Source organism: Siphateles boraxobius, unplaced genomic scaffold (genome assembly GCF_051911475.1).
Source record: "Siphateles boraxobius isolate OS27281-9 unplaced genomic scaffold, OSU_SipBor_1 2, whole genome shotgun sequence".
Classification (NCBI taxonomy): domain Eukaryota; kingdom Metazoa; phylum Chordata; class Actinopteri; order Cypriniformes; family Leuciscidae; genus Siphateles; species Siphateles boraxobius.
Window position 1 is genome coordinate 12960268 of NW_027508810.1, and position 26120 is coordinate 12986387.

At 34.8% G+C, this 26120-nt stretch overlaps 2 protein-coding genes across 4 annotated transcripts in view; one reads left to right on the plus strand and one right to left on the minus strand.

Moving 5' to 3' along the window:
- Positions 1-922: 922 nt before the first annotated feature.
- atox1 (antioxidant 1 copper chaperone) lies at positions 923-2040 on the minus strand. 2 transcript variants are annotated; one of them, XM_077235971.1, is made up of 4 exons: positions 1913-2040; positions 1659-1731; positions 1278-1428; positions 923-1200 (listed from the first exon to the last, which is right to left on the minus strand). In XM_077235971.1, exons 1-3 carry the CDS (start codon positions 1916-1918, stop codon positions 1301-1303), a joined length of 207 nt encoding a protein of 68 aa, XP_077092086.1. In that variant the 5' UTR covers positions 1919-2040; the 3' UTR covers positions 923-1200; positions 1278-1300. The 2 variants fall into 2 exon arrangements, with proteins under 2 accessions (XP_077092086.1, XP_077092087.1); XM_077235972.1 differs by having other exon boundaries at positions 1067-1200; positions 1278-1425.
- A 489-nt stretch (positions 2041-2529) lies between these two features.
- Positions 2530-26120, plus strand: part of slc36a1 (solute carrier family 36 member 1) — a 38702-nt gene continuing 15111 nt past the window's right edge. The window contains exons 1-11 of one of the 2 annotated variants that reach the window (XM_077235967.1): positions 2530-2787; positions 6361-6444; positions 7130-7241; positions 7315-7405; positions 10198-10286; positions 11346-11435; positions 12271-12355; positions 12819-13037; positions 15264-15362; positions 15472-15638; positions 16160-16329. In XM_077235967.1, coding sequence (XP_077092082.1) covers positions 6417-6444; positions 7130-7241; positions 7315-7405; positions 10198-10286; positions 11346-11435; positions 12271-12355; positions 12819-13037; positions 15264-15362; positions 15472-15638; positions 16160-16329 — 1150 coding nt within the window. In that variant the 5' untranslated portion in view covers positions 2530-2787; positions 6361-6416. Of the gene's footprint in view, positions 2788-6354; positions 6445-7129; positions 7242-7314; positions 7406-10197; positions 10287-11345; positions 11436-12270; positions 12356-12818; positions 13038-15263; positions 15363-15471; positions 15639-16159; positions 16330-26120 lie in introns of those variants that run through there. The other variant, XM_077235968.1, reaches the window with a different exon arrangement.

Consider the following 26120-nt stretch of genomic DNA (forward strand, 5'->3'; position numbering starts at 1 on the left):
TCAAAAGTTGGCAGCTCTGTTATAAGCTAATCTGTGGTTAAACTAAAACTAACGTTAAAACTTGGTACATTCGATTATCATGAAAACGCATCCCAGAGAACGCTCGACTCATGTGTTATTTAGCCCTGGGTTAATTCTTGGCCGGAATTGTCCTTTAATCAATCATATAATGTGATTTATGATACAACTTTTGTGTGAACTTTTGTATGATAATTTTCTAAGTAACCCTAAAGACTTAAGTTAGACTTTACAGGTGTGTTTGTTAATAGCTTTGGCAGGTTAATACACACGGTTAAAATGACTTCCAGCAGGAGACTGTTTGAAATATGAAATATTGAAATGACTTTACAGGTGTGTTTGTTAATCTGGCAACGTATCTCAGGGGATACATACTGTTCAAAATGCCGTAAATAACAGCTTAATTTCAACATCTTAAGACAATTTTCACAATTAATATTATCAGGTGTATTATAATTTTTATTTTTTTCTGAAACAAGGTCAGATTAATATACGCCTACTTTATACAAAGTCAGAATGCCCAGCACTATGGGCAGACATGGTGGCTTTAGGTCAAACTGGCAAAATGGGCACAGAAAATTTGAACCAAGTCATATGACCCACATACTGAACTATATGATATTGACAACAGCACTGGATGAAAATTTAGTTCTCGTGCCTCCTACAAGAGACTAAAGAATACGTATCCTGTGGTACACGACACGTTACCTGTTTTAGGGCTAAAATAAAAATTTTAAATTAAAAACTAATTCAAAATATTAATAAGAACTATGAAAGTAAAATAGTTCATAATATTTTTTTACATTTATATAGCGCTTTCTCAGCACTCAAAGCGCTTTACATAAAAGGGGGAATCTCCTTCTCAATTATACTAGTTTTAGACAAACACCAAACATTCACAAAGTTTAGTTTTTCTCCAGGTAAATACAGGAATTTTTATTTGAATTATCATCTGGAGGACTTACAACAATTCCAAGCAGACAAGTGTGGCATGAAAAAAACCACACTGTAAATGGTTAGATTTCAACATTATTATAACTGACAAAAAATCTTCCTTGTATCTGCACTTCATGATGCTCTGCTGAACAGATTTCCTTCAGTGGTCCCCAAGATACGTGATGATTTATCTGATGTGTGATGAACAGCCCCACTTCATAATCCTCAAAGCAGCTCGATTCTAACCTATAAAAACATGGTTCAACGAATCAAAATAGAGTACTATCAATAGTACTTTGCAATTAATGACAGCTGCTTCTCACCTTATAGTTTTTTAATATATATTTCATTTTGGACCGATGTAGGTAACAGTTTTCCCAGTCTTTTTCAGTGTTTCCAGAAGAACATCTGTGTCTTTGTCTGACTCAATGAAGACCTTCTTATTGGGGAGATCAATGTCAAACTTGACATCTGCTAAAAAAAACACAACTGTACTATGAACTATGACAAATACTTAAAGGGGCAGGCACATCTAATTAAAAAAGAAGAAAAGAAAAGGAAATTAAGCTACATTTATGATGTTTTTTTAACCAATGTCGTTTCACTTTCACAAATATCTTAAATAGCTTTGACAGGTTAATACACACGGTTAAAATGAATTTCAGCAGGAGACTGTTTGAAATATGAAATATTGAAATGCCTACCCAGTTTTTTAAGCACTCGAGTTACTGCACCAGAGCATCCCTCACATGTCATGTCAACAAAAAACTCGTGAGTCTGTCCGTGAGAGAAGAAAACATCTTTGATTAGATTCGAAGAGAGGATCACAAGCTAGCTACAAAGCTAAGTGTCTGTGAAGTTATCTTATAAAAAAAACTGATTTACAATATCCAGATACATGGCAGCAAAATATAAACTGATCTTTGTGAGTTCAATTTTTGATTAAATGTGAAATTACCGTCATGATCGATCCGATTGTCTCTGCCAGCTCAAAAGTCTACAGACTCGCTTTTGCTGGGTCTGTTGCTGCACAGATGATGACGCGCTGTTTAGTTTAGGGCTTATCACTAAACTACTAATATTTTTTTACCAAAATCGTTCATTTGAAACACCAACTAAATGTACATATATCCACTCAAAGGGCGCATGTTGCGAGAGACACTTCTATAATAGATCATGTTTGTGTTACGGTTACGAGGCAACGAGTTACTTTTCATACAATGTACAAGCGTTTTAAAAACGTACAATAAATAATTTTACATGATCCCTTTTGCTCGACGCTCGCTCTGCAGGGATAATAATAATAATAATAATAATAATAATAATAATAATAATAATAATAATAATAATAATAATAATAAAACTAGCAAACAAAATAATAATAATAATAAAATAATTATAAATACAAAATAAATAATGCTAATTACACCGAATGTGAGTGTTTCAGCATAATTTACGATCGTTTTAATTTTGCCAAAGGCGCAACATGGTATGTGGATACAATTTAAGAGTTAAACTCTTTACTTTCAAAAAAAGAAACATTATTCATGTTTGTTGTTTTGTTCTGTACCATAGACTGTAAGGCAGAAGTGAAATCAGCTGACCGCCACGTATTGATGGTCATGTGACAGCAGCGGCAGTGGGAGGACGCGGGCGTCGCTTTGCTTCGCAGCAGAATCAGATCTCAGCAGATAGCAGAACAATTCAGACAGCAGATTCTGGTCAGATCATGTCTGCTCATCTCTTCGCGTCTGTGCTGATAGCATATCCGGGTTCAGATATGGACTTTGTGAGCTTCATATAGTAGGTGTATATCATTCAGCTGTGCTTACGGTAAGTCCAAGTCTGTCATCTCATGTATGTAGCTATACATTAGCATAAACAAGAGACAAGACTCCTGTTGTGACAGCATTGAGAGGCTGAAGGCTTTCGGGAACTTCAGGACATATTAGTGGTTATTTTGGAAAGCATTACACTTTATTAACTTACTACAGATTACTCTCGTGAACGCTCTAACGTTAAAGGGAGACATTAAATGAAAATACACTTCAAGATTGAGTGCTTTCTTAGTATTTCCTAGTAACTTAGACTATAATGCGGTTATGCTGGTAACACTTTACAATAAGGTTCATTTAACATTAGTTAATGTATTAACTAACGTTAACATGAACTAACAATGAGCAATGTTGTACAGTATTTGTTAATCTTTGTTAATGTTAGTTAATAAAATACAGCTATTCATTGTTTGTTCATGTTAGTTCACAGTGCATTAACTAATGTTAACAAAAAAATATTTTAATAATGCATTAGTAAATGTTGAAATTAATATTAACTAAGATTAATAAATGCTGTAGAAGTTTTGTTCATTCTTAGATAATGTTAATTAAGGTAAATAATGAACCTTATTGTAAAGTGTTACCGTTATGCTATAGTACATTGACCTAGTTATACTTCCCGTAACTTTTTAAAATAAGGTGTCATTAGTTAACTATGTTAGTTAACATAAACTAACAATTAACAAGACTTCTACAACATTTATTATTAATATTAGTCAATGTTAATCATAACATTTACTAATACATTTTTTTTATAATCAAACGATTTATTTGTAATATTAATGCACTGTGAATTAACAACGAACAAACAATGAACAAGTATATTTTACTAACTAACATTGACAAAGATTAATAAATGCTTTGAAAAATATATAACTCATTCTTAGTTCATGGTAGCTAATATATTTTACTAATGGGACGTCGTTGTAAAGTATTACAATTATTACTAATACAACTTTGCAAGTCTATGTCAATGTGTTTTGACAGAAAAATTCTGAAATTTTAGACAGGATTGTAACCCTGGTTTCTTGATGTTTGTATTGCTTTTAACATCCTAAAACTGTGGCTATAAGTTGTTCCCTTAGATTTACTTTGTTGATTATGACTTCTATTTCGAGTAAATTTTTTATGCAACCTGTCTATTAAATTTACTTCAATAACAAGTGAAATGCATGGTCATGAAAGGCTTTATTTTTCCATTGATCTGTTTTCATATTGATTTGACTTTTACATACCAAGACAAAGGAGTCAATGGGAACAGGCCACTCCAAAGTCAATCATTGGTTTTAGATGTGTATTAGCACTGAACAGAGCTGCTTTGCATTATCATATGTGTGGTATTCATGCTCTGATAACTGTAGCAAAAGAGCTTTATGAGTCTATCATTTGTGGTTTAATCATTTCAGTTACAGCTTTTACTTCATGACTGAATGAGTTCGCTGAATTGTCTAAATGCTTTCCACATATGTGGTTTAGAACAGTTTCAAATAGTTGTGACATCTTTCTGACATACACAACTGGTGTATTTCACAAACATGAGTATTAATATCTTCATTACATGGCCTTTTGATGGTGTCAGAAGATATTTCTTCTGATATTTAAGTAGGCTCTACTAGGCTATATAGAGAGCGAGAAGAAGAAAAATATATAGCCTAGAACCTATTTAAAATGGAGAGAGAGAGCACTTTTATGTGCTACAGATGAAATCAAAATTGTTCAACCCCCATTGCAAATCAGGTTTATTTGTTTAAAAAGGTTTTAAATTTACAGACTTTCAGCTGTTTGCAATGAACAAATCAAACACAAGTAATTGAAATAGCTCAACACAACACATTTTTCAAGGGGTACCTGAAAATGAAACTTTTAATGTCTTCTGCAGTCTAAAAATTATTCAACCCTGAAAAAATCCCTCACAACAGAGCAAATGTGCTAAACAGGTGTTGTCTCAGTCACACCTGATGCAACTAATCCAAGGGCTTCATTAGTTGCACCAGGTTTGCTTGAGCTAGAACAAACAAAATATCTGAACTGGCTAGGTTTGTCGAGTGTCACGTTTGACTGCATGTTAGAAATATGGCAAAAGTCAAAAGAATGGTCCAAAAAGTTAAGAGAAGATATCATCGCCCTTCACAAACAAGGCACAGGATACAAAAAGATAGCGAAGGCACTAAATGTTCCTAGAGACACCTTTGGAAGCATAGGTTGCTAGTTCAAAGTTAAAGGAACAGTGGTTACACTACTTGGACGGGACAGAAGAAGTAAGCTATCCAGGCTGCAACCAGATTTCAGAGAAAGCAGGTTGAGAAAAACCCTTGAGTGACTGCAAAAGACCTGAAGCAAGACTTGGTGGTAACAGACACTGAGGTTTCATCTTGCACAGTAAGGCACGTACTAAACGCATGCGGTTTCCATGACAGAAATCCAAGACGTTCACAACTAACGACCCAAAAGTACAAGAAAAGTCTGCTCCAATTTGGCCAAAATCATATAAATAAGCCACCGACATTTTTGGAATTCTGTTCTGCGGAGCGATGAAACAAAACTGAAACTTTTCGGCCCTATAGATCAGCTGGAGAAAGGAGAATGAAGCATATGCTGAAAAGAACACTGTCTACAGTTAAACATGGTGGGCTCAGTGATGCTCTGGGGCTGATTTGCATCCTCTGGCACTGGAAACCTGCAGCGTGTGAAAGCAAGATGGATTCATTGAAGTTTCAGGAAATCCTAGGAGAAAATGTCATGCCATCAGTGAGGAAGCTGAAGCTTGGGATCATTGGACCTTCCAGCAGGACAATGATCCCAAAACATACCTCAAATTCCACCAAGACTTGGTTGCAGAAGAAGTCCTGGAAGATTCTATCGTGGACATCACAGTCACCTGACATGAACCCCATAGAAGATCTCTTGTGGGATTTGAAGAAGGCGGTTTCAGCACGCAAACCCAAGAATATTAGTGAACTGGAGGCAATTGCTCATGAGAAATGGGCTAAAACTCCTCAGAAACGCTGCCAGAAGCTTGTGTCTGGTTATACATCTCGTTTCCAGTAGGTCATAACAGCAAAAGGGTGTTCTACTAAATACTACAGATTCTTGAAATGAAGGGGTCTGCAAAAGACATTAAAAGTTGCATTTTCAGATGAATTTGGGAAAACCATGCACCAAAACACATTTGTTGTGTTGAGCCATTTCAATTACTTTTGTTTGATTGGTTCATTTCAAACTGCTGAAAGTCTGTAAATTTTGCCAGTGAACCTGATTTGCAATGGTGGTTGAATCATTTTGATATCTGACAATTAGACAACGCATTAATAATTCTTTCCTCATCATTTTCTCTACATGCATAATAATACAGATTGTGGCTGCAAATGATGCAGTAGTTCATTTGAGCTGCTGTGTGAAATTCTCACTGCTACATTAAAGTGTCAGATATGACTAATGTTGATTGCATAGTCATTTTGCATGTTTGAAATCCTCATATTGTCTTCAGCCCTAAGAGATGACACAGAAAGGGCACTGTGTGCGTCATGCGTGTGTTCTAGGAGGGCTATTAACTCTGTTCATTTGTCTGCAGGGAAGCTTTTGATCAGTGAAGCTATCAGTGGCAAATTACAGCCTACCAAAGCAAACATGGCCTCTGATATCAACTATCAGAATGGTAAACCAATTTCCTTTGCAATATGGAACCCATATTGTGACTGTTTTTTTTTTTTTTTTGATAAGCTTAGTGAAAGATGATGTTATAAATGAAGGAACAACATACACTACTGTTCAAAAAGTTTGAAGTTTTTGTGAAGAAATGAATACTTTTATTTTGTAAGGATGCATTAAATTGGTCAAAAGTGACGGTAAAGACATTTAGAATGTTACAAAAGATTTTTAATTCAAATAAATGCTGTTTTTTGAGCTTTCTATTCATTAAAGTATCCTCAAAAACAGCGTATCGCGGTTTCCACAAAAACGATTAAGCAGCACATCTGCTTTCAATGTTGATGATAATAAGAAATGTCAAATCAGAATATTAGAATGATTTCTGAAGGATCATGTGACACTGAAGACTGGAGTTATGATGCTGAAAATTCAGCTTTGCCATCACAGGAATAAATTACATTTCAAAAATGCATTAAAACCAAAAACGGTTATTTTAAATGGTAATAATATTTCACAAATTATTACTGCTTTTACTGTGTTTTTGATCAAATAAATAGGCAGTCATAAGAGACCTCTTTCAAAAATATAACAAAATCTTGCCAACGCCAAACTTAATTTGAACAGTGGTGTATGTGTTTTTTCTATTCAATGTTTAATATTATATGAAAGCTATATCTGTGTGCTGGTCCTAGTCCCAGGTTTTTCTGGAAGAGCCGAGAGCCCGACTGAAGATGAGCCCATCCGCTCTCCTGGTTCCCCACGGCAGACAGAATATGAACGGATCGGAGGAAGAACAGGATCCTCGTAATTACTGTGATCTTCGCCTATTAAAACTTTTATGTTCATTTACCTATTGTAATTGTTTTACTTTTTTCAGTTTTTTTCAGACCATAATTCATTTACTAAAGGGAAATATTGGCACGGGACTGCTCGGATTGCCTCTGGCTGTCAAGAATGCGGGACTCGTGGTAGGACAGAACATTTAATTTGGAGATTAATGCATTATGATGTTGCGGTTTGATTTTTAACTGTTCTGGTTTATCTTGTATCCTCATTGTGACAGTTGTTGTATGTCCTTATCTGAACATGATCCATGTCAACATCATGTCAGCCTTTCATTTTCATTTATCTATTGGTTCTCATAAGTGTTTTGACTGAGTGTAATTTAAGAACTTCCCGTCGTTGTACATGTGTGCACAGCCTTCTGGTTAGAGAACAGCATTTTTGTGAGATGTCATTTTGCTCCCACTGACTGAGATCTGGTCATGTGGTAGTATAGGGTGTATAGCAAAAAAAAAATAATATTGTTTCTATAAACTATGGTATTTGTTATGAGGAACAGAAACCTAAGCACATTTAGTATAAATATAAATGCAAAAAATAGAAATGCCATATAAATTACTGTAATATTTCTTCATTCCTCTTATACATTTAATACATTATACCTGACCATATTAATATATTTGCATTTAATATGAATATACCACATTTCTGAGAAAAAAACATGGTTACAGTTAGTGTTACTACTACAGCAAATCCATCCTAAATACTGTATTTGTGATCAGTGCGACTTCTATGCAATTTTTGTGTCACTGGCATGAATAAAATACTGAATTATATTTAAAATAAAAATGCTGGCTTTTTACAGAGTTTAAGGGGAAAAAAGACTAGAATTATAACATTTATTTTTAATTATCACGTTTTTAATACTTTAATAATTCATATTCTGGTTTCAAGATTTTTGTTTTCCTACCTCGATGTACTCTACCATTCAAAAAAAATTGTGTCAGTAAGATTTCTGATGTTTTTATTAGAGAATTTGAAGTATTTTATGCTCTTTGCTCAACAATACAGTAAAACTGCAACTTTGTGAAATATTATTACAATTTAGTGTTTTAATGTATTATTAATGTGCTATAATGAAGAAGTCTCTTATGCTCACCAAGGCTCCATTTATCTCCATTTATTATTTATGTAATTTTGTGAAATTATTAAAACAACAGTTTTCTATTTTAATATATTTTAAAATGTAATTTATTCCTGTGATGAAAAGCTACATTTCCAGCATCATTACTGTGTCACATGATCCTTCAGAAATCATTCTAATATGCTGATTTGATGCACAAGAAACATTTCTTATTATTATCAATGTTGAAAACAGTTTCAGTACCTCTTCATCTTTTTTCAGGATACTTTGATGAATAGAAAGTTCAAAATAAGAGTTTATTTGAATAGAAATATTTTGTAACATTATAAATATCTTTACTGTAAATATTTTATCAATTTAATGTCCTTCATTCTGAATAAAAGTATTAATTTATATGTTAATTGTACTGACCTCGAACTTTTGAAGAGTAATATGTCAATTCTATTTATTTTTGAATATATATTTTTTCTCTTTAATTTTATGCACCAATCAATCATGACTTTAAAAAAAAATAATACCGCACCCTCATCGATCTGCATAGTTTAGTGCCTCATTCATGTCCATAGCACAAACGAAGTTTAGGAGCCATGTTAACAGCCTCTGAAGAGCACTGTAACCTCTCTCAGCATCAGCTGAGGACACAGGGACAACAAGACACGCTCTGACAGTGTTTCCACCAAATTAAAGATGACACAGATGTGTAGCCACACCCAGGAAGAATGCCTCCTGCCAGACGAATATCACACTTTGACCTTTTTGTCAGTTGTATTTTTAGGGATGCTTCGTGTAGTTGCACCACAACATTACTATTCCTTATCTTACAAAACCTTTCCTCCCAAATTGTTCTCTAGACTGCGTAGTGGGGATGCACAAACCTAACCAGTTAAATGTTAAGAAGTGTTGTAAATATGCAGAAACGAAAGAGAGTGCACATTAGAGCCCTGTGTGGGACTGTTTCTTTTTCTTTTTTCTTTTTTTTCTGACCATTACCGCCCGCTCCTGCAATGTTGCAGCTTGTAGAAACTGAAAAAATTACACAAACTTTAGGAATATATGCTAAACGTTCAGAACAGCAGACACAAAACCACACATGACAAACAAATCCGTACAGTTTTTTCATTTTTTTAATTCTATCAACCGTTAAAACAACTATAAGGCTAGTGAAGCCCAAAAACACATTTAAACATGCGTAACAACACACATGCGCACACATCGAAAACAAAACAGGATAGTTTACCCTAAAACAAAAATGAATTCACCCTGGTGTTCTAATGTTGTTTGCCCTTCTTTGGTCTATAACCACAAAAGCAGAATTGTATTCCATTCAATGGCTGTCCATTCGCATATTAATGAATTAATGAATCACTTGACCTAGCCTCATTTGTTGACTCCTTTCTTGTTACACGGCAACATCGTGGGGTTATTTTTTTGACCGCCTGCTGGAAAGGTAAAACCGCCCCGCTCCCGCAAGATTTGCATTTGGTCCCGCAGGAGTTCAATCCCAATGCAGCCCTCTAATGCAAATTTTGTGTTCAACACTGATAATAATAAGAAATGTTTCTTGAGCACCAAATCATCATATTAGAATGATTTCTGAAGGATCATGTGACGCTGAAGACTGGAGTAATGATGCTGAAAATTCAGTTTTGCCATCACAGGAATAAATGACATTTTAAAATATATTAAAAAAGAACAGAGTTATTTTAAATTGTACTCATACTTTACCAGTTAAGTTTGTATAGTCCATTTATGTTCAAAAAGCGGGGTGACAGTTTGCAAGTTAAACAAGCTTTATCATTGGGTTGATGTTCTCGGTCTCTTGTTATGTTGCAGGTGGGGCCTTTAAGTCTTCTGGCCATGGGAATAGTGGCTATACATTGCATGAACCTCCTTGTGAAATGTGCACATCATCTAAGTGTAAAGTAAGAATAAACAGCTTGAATGATTTTAGAAGTACTGCCCCTCATGTTCTTGACAGGATTTTTGACACACAACACCCTTTTTTGTATTATTATGCCATGGTGAATTTGAATTTAGTTTTGTCTGCTTTATCATTTGCATCTGGCCAAAGAGTTAGATATTTTTTAAAGCTTCATATAGTCAGTGTTAAAGGGATAGTTCACCCAAAAAAATGTAAATCCTTACAGTTGACGGTAGTTATTGACTTCCATATATTTTTGTTTCCTACTATGGAAGTCAATGGCTACCGTCAACTATTTGGTTACCAACATTCTCCAAAATATCTTCCGTTGTGTTCAAAAGAAGAAAGAAAAAAAAACAGGTTTGGAACAACTTAAGGTTGAGTAAATGATGACATTTCATTTTGGGGTGAACTATCCCAGTTTGGCTAATAGCTGGTTTGATTTGCATTGAGAGATGATCTTATGGAAAGTGTCCCATGCCAATCTCTAGGTATGGTGAAGGGTATGTGATGATGTGGGGCTAATTTAATTCCAAAGGCCAAGGTAACTTTATCAGGATGCATAGTATCCTGGATCCATAAAATAACTGGCCTTTAAAAATAAAAATCTGCCTGCCTCTATGGGTATTTTACATGGGGGTGTCCTGACTAATGCAACCTGTGACTTATGCAACCTGTCTAAATAGCATTTAATTATTTACGATACATTATTCATTCAAAAAGAAAATTGGTGTCCTTAAAGTTTGGATTTTTCCTTATTTTTTAAATTAAGGCATTAAAATCAATTTCCAAAAGATGATTTTTTTTATTCCTCTTTTTAGTCAACTTTAGCATGGGTGTGTTCACTTACGCTAGGTACTGTATATATAGGGCTGTCGCTTGAATTCATGAGCCTAATTAGTTAATTAATTAATTAATCCATGGTTTAATAATTACATTTTGGTGTTTGTTCAGGAACATTTTAAGTAAAATATTTAAAAAATATATATATATTTTTTTTAGTCATGCAATTGACTGAAATGACACTTTTTTTTCTAAATGAAATATTGTCTGTATTTAGGATGGGCAAGCCCTTTCTTTCCTATGGAGATGCAGTGGAGCATGGCATGGAGAACGTGCCATGGCTGAGCAGACACTCTTTGTGGGGAAGGTAACTGAACGGCTTTGTTTCGGTGCTTACTAGGCAGTTTTATTTTAAATTTAGTAGTCGGTTAAAGTTGACGTGCAGTTTGTGCTGTTCTCACCATAATCTTTGACCACTTGTCACTTGTGACTCTTTCAGCTATGGTTTATGAGCAACGTCACGGTTTCACATCTTGCACATTATAGCATACAGTATATAGTAATCTTAAACTACTGTTCAAATGGTTGGAGTCAGTAAGATTTTTAAAAATGTTTATGGAAGAAGTATCTTATGCTCACCAAGGCTCCTTTTATCCCCCCAACCAGCCCAAAAAACCCCCCGTAATATTATTTTAAATTATTAAAACAACAGTTTTCTATTTGAACATTCTACACAAGCTGAATTTTCAGCATCATTACTCCAGTCTTCAGTGTCACATGATTCTTCTGGAATCATTGTAATTGGCTTGATTTGCTAATCAAAAAACTATTATTATCGATTCTGAAAACAAGTGCTGCTTAATATTTTTGTGAAAACCGTTATTTATTTATTTATTTATTAATTTTTGATGAATAGACAGTTCAAAAGAACATCATTTTTAAATAACATTATAAATGTCTTTACTGTCACTTTTGATAAATTGTATGCAATCCTTCATTAATAAAAGTATTCATTTCTGTCACAAAAAGGAAGAAAAAAAAAAGGAAATCTTGCTGACCCCAAACGTTTGAACAGTAGTGTGTGTGTGCTTACTGGTGTGCTTGTCTAAATAAACTTGTGACATTTAGATTACTAAAAATTACCAAAAAATAGTTAGACCTGTCCCTGAACATAATGATTTGTTTTGTTTTTCGGCTTTCAGGCGTGTGGTAAATATGTTCCTCAACATAACCCAGCTGGGCTTCTGCTGCGTGTACTTTGTGTTCCTCAGTGACAATGTCAAACAGGTGAGAGATCTTTAAATACAGAAGAAGAGACATTTTTTTTAAGAGTTTTTTTGTTCACAATAAAATAATACACTTTAAAATCACATGGCATAATTTCCTTTACTATCATATTATTAAATATTTCTGTAGGCCAATTGGTTGAACAGTGATGTTAGATGCCAAAGTCACTGTTTTTTTGCGTAGAATGTATAAACTGCTAAAAATATTTCCCTTAATGGATTGTCTATTTGGATAAAAGCTTCAGCCAAATGTATAAAATGTAAATGCGTCAAAAAAATGCTGTGACCGATTTTGTTTTCACCACAAGAGGACAGCATTGCCTTTCACTTCATTTGGCTAAACAACCTGGGTTTGCTTCTCCCCAACAAAAAGATTCCTTTCTTTAATTTTGAACCTACTAGTGAAAATTATCTCAGTACAATCTGTTATATTGTTATTGCCATAAAGTAATCTTTCCTTGTAGGTGGTTGAGACTGCCAATGCGACAACAGTGAACTGTCACAACAATGAGACAGCAGTGACTGTCCCCAGCTACGACTCTCGCCTCTACATGCTCTTCTTCCTTCCCTTTATCATCGTGTTGGTGTTTATACGCAACCTCAAGTACTTGGCTCCTCTGTCGTTTGTAGCAAACATTTCCATGTGTGTCAGCCTGGTCCTCATATACTACTACTGTCTGACGGTAAGACACATTAAACATGCAACACACACTCCAGAGTGCACAAAATATGTTGAAAGTGTATCTTTTTTGCATACATTGCTTCATTATTTATTGTAAATAGTGCCATATATGATATATCAGCCCACAATACAACTGAGCAGTCCAAAAAATATTTGAACACTTAAGCCACACTATATAGGAATCTAATTGCATTATATAACAAAGTATTAATCCACTATAATTTATAGCTCAGCTATAATTTATAGCTCAGGCAAACAATTTTTTAAAAAGTCTTGTCACACTTTATGTTAGTTGTCCTTAGCTACTATGTACTTACATCATACATTTTTTTAGATACAATGTACTTATGGTGTTTATGAATTGCAAAACACTGCTTCACTTTATTTTACAGTGTCTGATGTGTTACAGTGTAACTATACATTTAAGTACTGTGAAGTAATAATTAACTACATGTTAACTACAATATCGTGTTGTTACCCCATTAGAAAAGTAACTAATTGCATTACTTAGTTACTTTTTATAGAAAGTAATGTTACTGTATTTGTGTTACTTTTCTCACCTGGGCTAGACTTCCTTGTTTGTTTTTTAAAAAGTTCTATTTTTGGCAAATGTAAAGGCCTTTTCAAACCAAAAGACTTTAGGAAATGCAAATTCATGCCTGCAGTAGATACAATAAATGGGAAAGCAAAGTAACTTAAAAAAAGTAACTCCGATATTTTGTTGTAAATTTAAAAGTAATGTTACTTTACTAGGAATGTGATTTACGTAATCAGATGTTCATGTAACTAGTAAAGTAACACTACTTCATATTTACAACAAAATATGTGAGTTACTGTTTCAAATTGTGTTACATAGATGTTTTCCGTGTTACTGCAAGTGTATTGTATCAAATGATTAATTTACATGTTACCACATAGTAATTGAAAACACTTGAAATAATACAATAGATCCTCTGCTCCAAGCAATTTTCAGGACCAAGCCTTCTCCCCTGGGATGCTGATTCAGTCTCAGGTGTTATGGATGTAGAGTTAAGTCTATATGTCAGGTTTCAGGATTGTTTTTCAGAGCCCATTTCCTATTGAACAGCTTTAAATGCTTTAAATCAGACCCCCCACCTGTAATTGGCAAGGCAGCCGCTGAGAAACGAGGAAGTGGGTAACACAATTTCTCAGTGAGGGAAGAAAGTTTGTCTTGGTGGAAACAGCAAGAGGAAGTTGCATGGCTGAAAATTGCAAATTGGTTTGTTGTTCACAAATTATTATTTTTTTGTGAAGAGTCAAGGGTTTCAAGAATGCTTACAGGGCTGCAAAAAGGACACAAATCCAATCATTTGTTCTGCTAAATGCATCTTGAACCTGAACAGCACATCATAAGATCACTGGAAATTTAGTGGTTTACCATCATGATTTTATTTGCATAACATTTATGCTCTAAAACATTATTTAGAATCAGTCTGATTTATACAGTTCAATTTATTTATACTCCTGGTTTATACAAAAGTATGAGACTTTGTAAATCTAAATCATATTATCATTTACTGTGGTCAGAGATTTTAACAGTTTTAAACCCAAATTTGAGTTATAATTAATAATTAATTCATAAGACATATTTAAGATAAATTAATAAGAAATATTTAAGATAATAACTATTTAACTAATAACCATATATTTGTTCAATTAAATTGGAAAAAAAAAACTTTGATTCAGCAATGATGCATTACATTGATCAAAAGCAACGGTAAATACATTTATAATGTTGCAACATATTTTGATTTCAAATATAACTGTAAATTATGTTCTTTTGGACTTTCTATTTATAAAAAAATCCTGAAAAAAAGTATCACAGATAAATGAAGCATGATAACTGTTTTTAACATTGATAGTAATAAGTAATGATGGTGAAAATTCAGCTTTGCCATCAAAGGAATAAATTACATTTTTAATATATATGTAAATAGAGAAGAGGTAGTTGAAATATTACTGTATTTTTGATCCAAAAATCTAGCTTTGGTGAGCATAATATACTTATATACACTATCGAACAAGTTATTTTTATAAGTATGCTTGATTATAATTGAAAAGAAATTTCAATGAATTGGAGAATGCAAACCAGCAGCATTTTCTTGGTCTCAGGCTTTTGGACCTCTCTTTATATTCATATAAACCTTTTTGAAATGTCCTCAATGTCACAGACTGACAGACATGTTTTTCTTTTTTGCATCGTCAGAATATCCCATACCCCATCAACCTCCCGCTGGCAGGACGGGCAGTTGACTATCCTCTCTTCTTTGGAACGGCAATATTCGCCTTTGAGGGAATTGGAGTTGTAAGTTTTTCTTTTGCTCTGATATTTCGTTTGTCACCAAAGAAGTATTATTCAGGTGAAAATAAGTTGAATTCAAAAAGATGTCGCTCTCGATCTTCATCATTTACAGGTGCTACCACTTGAGAATAAGATGCAGAATCCCAGAAAGTTCCCCATGGTTCTGTATCTTGGCATGGGCATCGTCACCACCCTCTACATCTCCCTGGGCACCATCGGCTACATCGGCTTTGGAGAGAAAATTCGGGGCAGCATCACATTAAATTTACCGTTGTGTTGGTGAGTGCCAGAGAATCTTTAATGTGTATTATCTTCTAGTCCCACTTTTTTATTTAGATTTTGTCGATGATGAGGAAAACAAATCATATGAACTGAAATTATACAAGACTTCAGGGTTTCTAGGTTGAGCATTAGTTAGTCTAATCATTTTATTAATGCATTACTATCATGCTCATATCCATTACCCATATTCACAAAGAAATGTCTCTTGAGCAGCAAATCATCATATTATAATGATTTCTGAAGGATCATGTGACGCTGAAGACTGGAGGAATGATGCTGAAAATGTAGCTTTGCCATCACAGGAATAAAATACATTTTAAAATATATACAAATTGTAATAATATTCAAAACATTGCTGTATTTTTTTAATCAAATAAATGCAGCTTGGTGAGCATAAGAGACTTCTTTCAAAAGCTTGATTTTTCAAAAAATCATACTGACCTTAAACTTTTGAACGGTAGTTTGACATAAATGTCTGCAGAAATAAGAAATGCATGTAATGTGTGTCTGTTCTGTAGGTTATATCAGGTCGTGAAGCTGCTTTACTCTTTCGGGATCTACATCACCTACGCGCTGCAGTTCTACGTGTCAGCAGAAATCCTGATCCCGCCGGCAGTGGCGCGTTGCGGTCCCAGGTGGACGGTGATGGTGGACCTCAGCATCCGCGTGGCTCTCGTAGGCCTCACATGTGAGTCATGCTGCAACAGAAACACCTTGACACACCTCTTCACTCCAGCAGTCTTTCAGCCAAATCCATCAGCCATTGGGCCACTCACGTCAAAAGTCAGGAGCGTTTTCAACGGCTCATTTGCTTGGGCACACGTCCATGCGAGTGTCAAACGTCTCCCTTTCACCGCGACTCGAGGTCGTTCAGGCACTTCGCAGGGCATTTGTCATTCTTAGATGAAGTCTATTTTTACCTTTTGTCACTTTTCTGAAATAAGCCAAACCTTGAACACAACACTGCCCTACAAAGGCAAAAGACCTTAACTCGCTAGAGTGTGGAACTGAGAAAAAGGACTTTAAAGATTTATTTTTGTCCAGACAAATTAATTATAGGTAGGACACTGGAAATCTGGCAATTAGATGTTTTAGTAATGAAAATTATCTACATAAAAAAATCTTTGGGCTCAAACTTGACCTTTGCCCACTATTTTAAAGTTACTGTTCTCTGCCTTTGTATTGTCTGTAAAAAGTTAGAAGTCACACCAAGGCGAATTCAAGTAACCTCCAAATTATCAATATTTGGTTGCTGATCACCATTTACAAAATCATTATATTAACACCTGTTTAAAATCTAGGGATCATGGAATTTATTTTAGATGATTTACAATTGCTTTGTTATATAGAGCAGTTTGGTAGCCTATTCTTATAGCTGACTAGCCTACTTATGCTATAGGCTGCTACCTAATTAAATGAAGTCGATTGCGATCTATCTAATTTGTTTGTCTAATGCATATTTTGTGTTACTTGACCTTGATGTCTGCGTTTCAAAGCCATCTCAACTGTCATTTTCCTTCGAGAACAATGGGCCATCCTTAAATGCTATTAGTAAAAACAACCACTCAACTATGTGTCAGAAGTGCTTCAGTGACAGATGTATGACACAGGCTACACCATAATTTAAACGCAGCAAATTTTAATGGACAGTAAAACAAAGGCAGAATGCATTAACACCAGAACTGAACTGTAACTTCTAAACAACAGCTAAACAATGGCAGAGTACTATAACTCAATTTGAGCAGTCCAAACAAAGGCGAAGAACAGTAACTGGTGTTACGGTGTTCTGCCTTGGTTTCTCCTGTGCTTTTGGAAGTTACTGTTAAGACAACTCATTATTTTCTCGAAAAAAACAACAGAATTGACTCTTAAGGAGATCTTGAATGTTCCAAAAATATCTAATAACTAATTTTCGACCAAAAATGAACTGTCTTTTGCCTTTGTAGGGCAGAACAGAGAATGTTTTCGGCGTGTGACTCATCCCTGTTATAGATATTCGAATGGAGTGCTGAAAGTAAATGAGCTTTGTGTTTTGGTTGGACAATGTAGGTGTTTTGAAGAAGGTGGACATGAAAACGTGCCTCTTTTGCTGTAGATGAAAGTTTAGCTCCTCTTTTTAAAATATCCATGAATGGCACATGCTTGATCAAACCACTCGACTTTCAGCACAACAGCTACATCCCAGACCTTTAAATGTATTTTTAGAGGTATCCGGGGTTAGTGTTTTTTTTTTTTAGCAGTTGTATTGATTTCCTTTGAAACCCGAGGTTGTTAATTCCTGTTTGACACGTGAGGTGGATATTCTGCTCTGACAGTGTTGTCTTCACTAGGAGGCAGTCTTGAACACTGCTTCCACTTATATGAGCAGCCTGTTAATCTTAATATACTTTACTTAGTCTCAAGTGTTACATGGGAACCAAACATGTAGACTACATATTAATGCATTTATCAAATATTCGTCAAATCAAACATACCAAAAGCTGAATAAACTAGCAGCCAAAGAGATTTTCTCTTGTTAAAATCAGGGTTGTATTCTTGCAGATGAATTATAGTGTGTAAGGCCTGTGATAATGGGTTGTTCAGCTTTCTGAATATTAAATTAATCACACAGGATGTGAGTATGAGGTGAAGATGCCGTCAAAGCACCTTCACAGTTCATAATGCTTTGCGCCGGGCAGTTACAAATGGGCATGTCCAGGAGTACCTAATCAAAGCTTGTGCTGACCGCAATCTGTTATCATTTCCTCCGAATATTTTGAGAGATGATACATTTTCAGATGGTATTCAGCTTCCAGACATTTTTAGCTGTTCATCACGCCCTCCATTTGAAAGTCACTGACTTAGGGTCAAGATTGTGTAGCCGGCAAATACATTTGTGCTTGACATGGTTAAGTTGACAGTCCTTCCTCTCACAGCTGTCATAATGTGTACGTCTGCCTGATTTTTTTATAAATCAGTCATAATGTCATATGTCGTAATCCGTATTTGTGTCTTGTTTCCTTAAAACAAGATAAAGGTATTTAAGGAGCAAAATGCCACACAATTGCTAAATTAATAACTGATTCAAAAATATACTACCATTCAAAAGTTTGGGGTCAGTGAGATTTCTTTCTTTTTTGTGAAAGAAATTAATACTTTTATTCAGCAAGGATGCATTAAATTGATAAATGTTTCTTTTTCAAATAAATGCTGTTCTTTTTTAAGGGAAAAAACTTAATTCACGATATATTTGCTGATACAAGTATTAATATGCAATTTGTCCTTGTTTTTTAAAATGTGACATTGACGTATCTTGAACTTTCTCTTTGTGACAACCTCTCGATGCCTCAGTCTTTGGGTTTTCCAACTTTTGTCCTGGTTTGCGGCTTCGCCTCAAGTTTTCAGTCCATTTGGATGATCTCAGTGTAAGCACAGACTAAAGCATGGCGTTCTTCTGTCTGATCAGCTTGGTAGCATTTGCATCTTAAATCTTCTTTCTTTTTTTTTTAATTCTGAAACCAAACTCTAACACTGGAGACTCTGCAGACAGGACGTGGTTGAGAGTGCCTTTGTCTTGAAGATGAAGAGAGCACCAGACCAAGAGACTGACGTCTCATTTGTAGATCTCCACAGAGAAGCTAGAGGGCTTCATCTAGCACACAGAGCTGAGGCTCTTCTTCCACCTCGTGTGATCACAAGTGCATGCAGAATCCATCAAAGGCCAACAGCGGCTGTGCTATGCTGATAGTGTGGATGCAATAAGCATGCGTTGCAGAGAATAACGTTAGAAGAACACTGTGTTTGACAAGAGGACTAATCCTTTACCCTTTTAGGGGCTTCACTGCTGTGCTGACTGACATATAGGTGGCATATTGAACAAGTTAGAGCTGCTTGTGCAGATGAATAACATCACTTCGAAAGAACGTGATCGGTTACAAAACATTTGTGCAGATACACGGCACAAACATCAACATACAAAATCTAAATATGTAGGGAGAGCGGTACTAGTTGTTCCAATGGAAAGTTGTCATAAGGGCTGTATTTAGTGTGTTTTAAGTGATGTAATTTATATAATTTTTTTTACTATAATATATACATACTGTACACTCACTGGCCACTTTATTAGATACACCTTGCTTGTATTTGGGTTGGAGCCCTTTTGCGTTCAGAACTGCCTTAATTCTTCTTGGCATAGATTCAACAAGGTCCTGGAGATTGTGGTCCATATTGACATGATAGCATCATGCAGTTGCTGCAGATTTTTTGGCCGCACATCCGAGATGTGAATCTCCCAGTGCCATCAAAGCTGCTCTATTGGATTGAGATCTGGTGATTGTGGAGGCTATTTTAGCAGAGAACTCATTGTCATGTTCAAGAAACCATTTGAAGATGATTTTAGCTTTGTGACATGATGCATTTTCCTGCTGGAAGTAGCCATCAGAAGATGGGCACGGTGGTCATAAATGGATGAACATATCAACAACAATACTCTTTTAAACGGCATTTAAACATGGTTAACATCATTACATCATCAACAGCAGCCTGAAAGGTTCATGCAAGGCAGGATGAATCCATTCTTTTAATGTTTTTTATGCCAAATTCTGACCCTACCATCTGATTGTCACAGCAGAAATAGAGAATCATCAGACCAGGCAACATTTTTACAGTTTTCTATTGGCCAATTTTGGGGAGCCTGTTCAAATTATAGCCTCAGTTTCCTGTTCTCAGCTGACAGGTGTGACACTGGTTTGTGTTCTGCTTCAAGCTTGACGTGTCGTGCGTTCAGAGATGCTCTTCTGTAGACCTTGTTTGTAACGAGTAGTTATTTGAGTTACTGTTGCCTTTCTATCAGCTGGAACCAATCTGGTTATCTTCTCTGGCATCAACAAGTGATTTTCGCCCACCGAACTGCCGCTCACTGGTTATTTTCTGTTTTTCTGACCATTCTCTGTAAACCGCAAAGATGGTTGTGCATGAAATTCCCAGTAGATCATAAATACTCAGAACAGCCCATCTGGCACCAGCCATGCCACGTTCAAAGTCACATAAATCACATTTGTTCCCCATTCTGATGCTCACTTTGAACTTGAGCTGATCATCTTGACCTGCCCTGCATATCAATGTCCATACTATCCATCCTAAACAGTGTGTAAGATTAAAATAAGGTTGTCCAAAAGCATAGTATGTTGAAAAGTGTATGCCAGAAGTAGATGGTCTACTATTTCCTGTCGATTTTCGAAGTGTGTGTCCGTGCACACTCTAAAGGCTAATATTGCCCACAACCAGTGTTGGGGAAAGTTACTTTTAAAAGTAATGCATTACAATATTTAGTTACTCCCCAAAAAGGTAACTAATTGCGTTACTTAGTTACTTTTTATGGAAAGAATTTTTATTTACTTTTATTAAAAAGTAACTCAAATATTAATGTGTAAATTTATAAAGTAATGTATTACTTTACCCGTTACTCCAGAAAAGTAATATTATTACGTAACGCACGTTACTTGCAATGCGTTACCTCCAACACTGCCCACAACCCATTGCGCTTTGGAAGAGGAAATACAAACACATGTAAAAAGTGTTAAAAAAAACCCTACAAAACATTGCGGATATGCGCGACCGACGGCGAGAGGTTTAGATAAAGGTTTGAGTGACTAATCAAAGTTTAACCTGATAAAAAAATATTTATTTCCTGTAATCCGTGTTATATTTCATCTGCAATAACAATGTGGACTTTTATAAAGATTTCCCAAAATGTAAAATAAATGGCATGAGATGGCAATTTATAACCTAAAACCCAAACCCTAACCAACGGTTTGCAGTTCACTACTTGCTACTCCTAATATGTGTGCACTAACAAATTCTGAGTATGGGTTACCATACTTGGCCTTTACATGTCACTTACACTAGATTGTGTTATTTCTGCAACACAAAATACAATTGCAAAAAAATAAATCCTAACAGGTGTCTGCCCTCTCTAGGCTATCTATCCTGTAACATGTATCTAATACTTCAGGCTAATGTTAGCAAGTTAGCAGTTTAGCATCTGTAAATCATATCAATTCACATCCCCTGTTTTTTGTTTTGTGTTTTTGTGCTCGTTTTAATTTGAAAAAATTAATGAACATTTCTCTTACAGTGTAAGACACTGTGAATGTAGCACCAATATTTACTGTTTACATATATCACTTTCATTACATTCATTCTTCTGCAAAAGAAGGTTTTCTTTTGAAGAATGTTTTGCCCATTTAATGCAAGTCAGCGGGGTCTAAAACAACACTGGACCCCATTGAATTTCATTGTATGGACAAAAAATGCTGATATATTTGCAGAAAAAAGAAAGTCATGCAGGTTTGGAACAACATGCGAGTGAATAAATGATCAGAGAATTGTCATTTTTCTGTGAACTATCCCTTTAATAATACAAAAGAATGATAGTCTTTGTGTAACTGAGAGATTCTTCTTCAGCTGCTTTGAAAAACTGCCTTAGTTTGTTCAGTCTTAGGACTGCAGAAATAGGACATTTTGCTCATTTCTTCTAATCAAACATTTTAAGGATGAAATGCCTTAAAGGGATATATAGACTGGAAAATCCCAATTCACTACAAAAATCATCTGACACACACACTGATAAAGCTTATTTAATGTTGCACGCTGTATCGTCTTATTAATTCATGAGCAGTTGCAGAGTTTGTCTGTGTTGCATTACTCTTCATAAGTTTAATTGCTTCTGATAATCTCCTTAGACTCATTTTACTGTCATAAAACTGTTCCTGTCTGATCTGATGTTTTATTTTCCTCTTTGTGCTTAGATCTAGCTGTTCAGCTTTCAGATCTTGGTGTACAGAAAAATGAAACCGGATTAAAGACTCGATTCAATGCTTATTTGCCATTTTGCAAGCTCTCATGCTATGGTTTGATTTCAAACCAGGCTTCAAAGGAACACACACCAGCTTACCAATACATAAATGCTTTGCAAATTATGTTTTCCTCTTTTTTACTAATTCCTCTTTTAGGCTCTATTATTCTTTAGAATTTGACGTGCAAATTGAGAGGAAAATTGTGTGTTTTCCATTTCATTGAGAGTAAGTCACATCAAGACTGATACTCTGAGACAATAGCTTAAAGGAAGTTATCTCCTCCACTTTCCACCTGAATGTCGAGCGATTGCTGAAGCGTGGATGTCAAGGGCATCAAGAAGCATTTGTATTGTCCGCTCATCTCTCTTATTGGGGAATAGTTTGGTTCTGGCTGTGTGTATTTCAGCTGGGGCTGATGTGCTCTTTTCAAAGGCTAATTGACATATCATGATTGATGGTCTCTAATAGCTAATTAACATCTTAGGGCTTGTTTTGTTGTATTGAAGCATATATTTGAGGTGCAAATGACTTGCTTTATATCTTTGCTTGTTTTTGAGTTTAAAATTGTTCATTTGTTTATGCAAATGCATGGTGCTTTGACTTGGAAACGAAACAATGCCTAGGCTATATTATGATGAAACTCTTTCCATAAAAGATATACTTGTGAAAAAAAAAAGGAATAGTTTAATAGTTAATAGATATGTATTTTTTAATAGTTTTCAAAACTTTTATAATATCTCAAGTTAACATGGGGATATATTTTTAATTATTGTATCACTTTAGTTTGAGTGGATGGTGCCAATTTTGCCATGTTCCCACTTTTAGCATTATTTATTAATGAATATTCCAGATCTTTTTTCTTTTTTTTGTTGTTGCCTTTTTCTAACTTAAATATTAAAAAAAAAAATAAGTTTAATTAGTAATCAATTTATAAGTCCGTCTTGTAAGGCGTTTATAATAACCCTTTAACTAACAGAAGCCAGTTCTTTAATTGGATCATTGGCAGCGGGGAAGCAACAACACAAACCATTACTAGAAGAAATGGATCTTATGATTTCTGATGCTATTAGTTTCCCTAAACTGTAAACGTGTTCAAAAACGACTGTTCAAAAACTTTGAAGAAAGTCTTTTATGCTCACCAAGTCTGCATTTATCATATAAAAAATACAGTAAAACACTAATATTGTGGTTTTCTGTTTTAATATATTGAAAAATCTAATTTATTCCTGTGATGGCAAAGCTGAATTTTCAGCACCATTACTCTAGTCTTCAGTTTCACATGATTCATCAGGAATCATTCTTATATGCTGATTTGCTGCTCAAGAAACCTTTCTTATAATTATCAAAGTTTAAAACAGTTGTGCTGTTCAATATGTGGAAACCGTGATACATTTTGTTCAGGATTCTTTTGATGAAGTTCAAAAGAACAGCATTTATTTGAAAACATTATAATTATCTTGCATTTTTGATCAATTCTTTCTTGCTGATTGAAAGTATTAATTTTCTTTTTTTTTTATATGGTTATGTACCTGTACATCTTGTTGGACATCTTGTCTATTTTCATGAATGTACAATGTAAGGCTAGCAGCTGCTCAGCCTTGGAAACCTATTTCATGAAGCTCTCTACACACTGTTCTTGAGCTAATCTGAAGGCCACACAAAGTTTGGAGGTCTGTAGCTACTGACTCTCGTAACGTGACCTTTTTTGTGTGTCCATATGGTTTAATTCAATTTAATAGGGTTAAAATTTCAAAATAAAATGGCAAATTACTTGCATACATTCTCTTTTTTGAGGGCCAAGTCTAAAATATCTGGTTTTAATTTGTTTTGAGGGCAAATTTGAGGGATGATTGCAAAAAGGTCTAGCTATGTGGTGTAACCGTCAAAACTTTGTACCAAATAATTGATCTTGTTTAAAAAAGGAGAAATTCTCAATAAAACACCATCAGCTAGTTTGGCTTAATCTTACATTAGAACTATTTAACAGTAAATAAAAGTAAACGGAACACCATTGTTCTGAATATTATAATTAATTTGGGGAATCATGTGAGTCAAGTCAAATTCCTGAAGTGTCAAGGTGGTGTAACCACCATTCAAGGAGTCATTTTCTTAATATTGTGTAAGAACACCATGTGACAAGAAATTATATCACAGAGACGGACCCCCGGTGAATTTAACTGCTGCATGCAAATGTTATTAACTCTCTTTAAAATGTGAGATAATTTGACAATTTTAGGTTATGGTCAGGTATTCTTAAGTATATGTCAAATGGAATGACCCTGGGAACACATTGATAATTCATCATTACTATAAAAATGTTTGTTAACTTTAAAAATTACATTTGAAATATTACCACCAAGTCCGCATGATTAAATAGGTTTCCATGATAATGCCTGTCAAATTTGATTTTAAACTGAAATGTCAAATAGTGTAACCAGTTACACATATTGACTTCTATTACAAGCCTTTCTGTTAGGGCCCAATTTAGTCAAATATCACTAGTTGATGATGCTGATTAAAAATGTAATATGAACTAACATACTATTTGGAACTCTTTTCATGTGTTCAATGTAACCAATTTAACCTCATTGGTTCTTGCGGAAGCTCAAACGTGCTGCGTTAGACGGGAATGAACCTCATTGGTTATTGCTGAAGCTGAAACGTGCTGCCTAACACGAGAATGAACCTCATTTGTTCTTGCTGAACCTCAAACATGCTGCGTAACACGAGAATGAACCTCATTAGCTCTTTTCAGTTTTTTGTTTTTCAGCATTGACAAAAATAAAACCACTTCTACTGAACTTGTTGACTGTCACGCTTGATTTCAGTCACAATGTCTTAAACAAACAATGGCCTTTGACTCTAGAAGCAACATGGTCAGGTGGTGTAACTGTTTTTTGTCAATTGGCGTAACCAGTATTTTTCATAAAAATATAATTATATACAGCAAAATGAATGTGGAATAAAATTTAATAATCTAGTTTAGTGTAATAACATGGTTTAAAACAATTTTTACATAATTTTTCAAAGATTATTTAGTGTTTTCAGCATATGTTCTGCCAAATATTGCAAAAATATTAAAAATTACATTTAGACCCAACTCCAATAAAATCTATTTCCGTGTGATATATTAAAATGAAGTATTTATTTCTATATGTACATCTAGGTGGATAAAATATTTAATATTTCTCATTCTTTGGCAGTTATACAATTTGACACATTCAGGTACATTCAGTCTTAACTTTGGTACAAAATGTTGCAAATGCCATTTTTAATTACATAAAAACAACATAAATACACTCTGCACAATTTTACATACCTGATGCATGCCTATAAAACAAGTTTTTAAAAGATTTTTGAATTTCTCATCTTGAAAAACCTTAGCCTATTTGTCACTGACCCAGATATCGACTGCAGAAAGTTGGCGACTTCTGCGCACTGTGCGCCACAGCATGTGCTGACCCCCCTATGTGATTTTTACATGACCTACCACTTCGTGGCTGAGTTGCTGTTGTTCCCAATTGCTTTCACTTTGTTATAATACCACTAACAGTTGACCGTGTAATATTTCACAAATGGATTTATTGCACAGGTGGTAACCTATATCACGGTACCACGCTTAAATTTAATGAGCTCCTGAGAG

Excerpts from the sequence above, each read along its gene's own strand:
- atox1 (XM_077235971.1), bottom strand. Across the intron at positions 1,429-1,658 it reads TCGAGTGCTTAAAAAACTGG|CAGATGTCAAGTTTGACATT; the intron begins GTAGGCATTTCA and ends TGTTTTTTTTAG.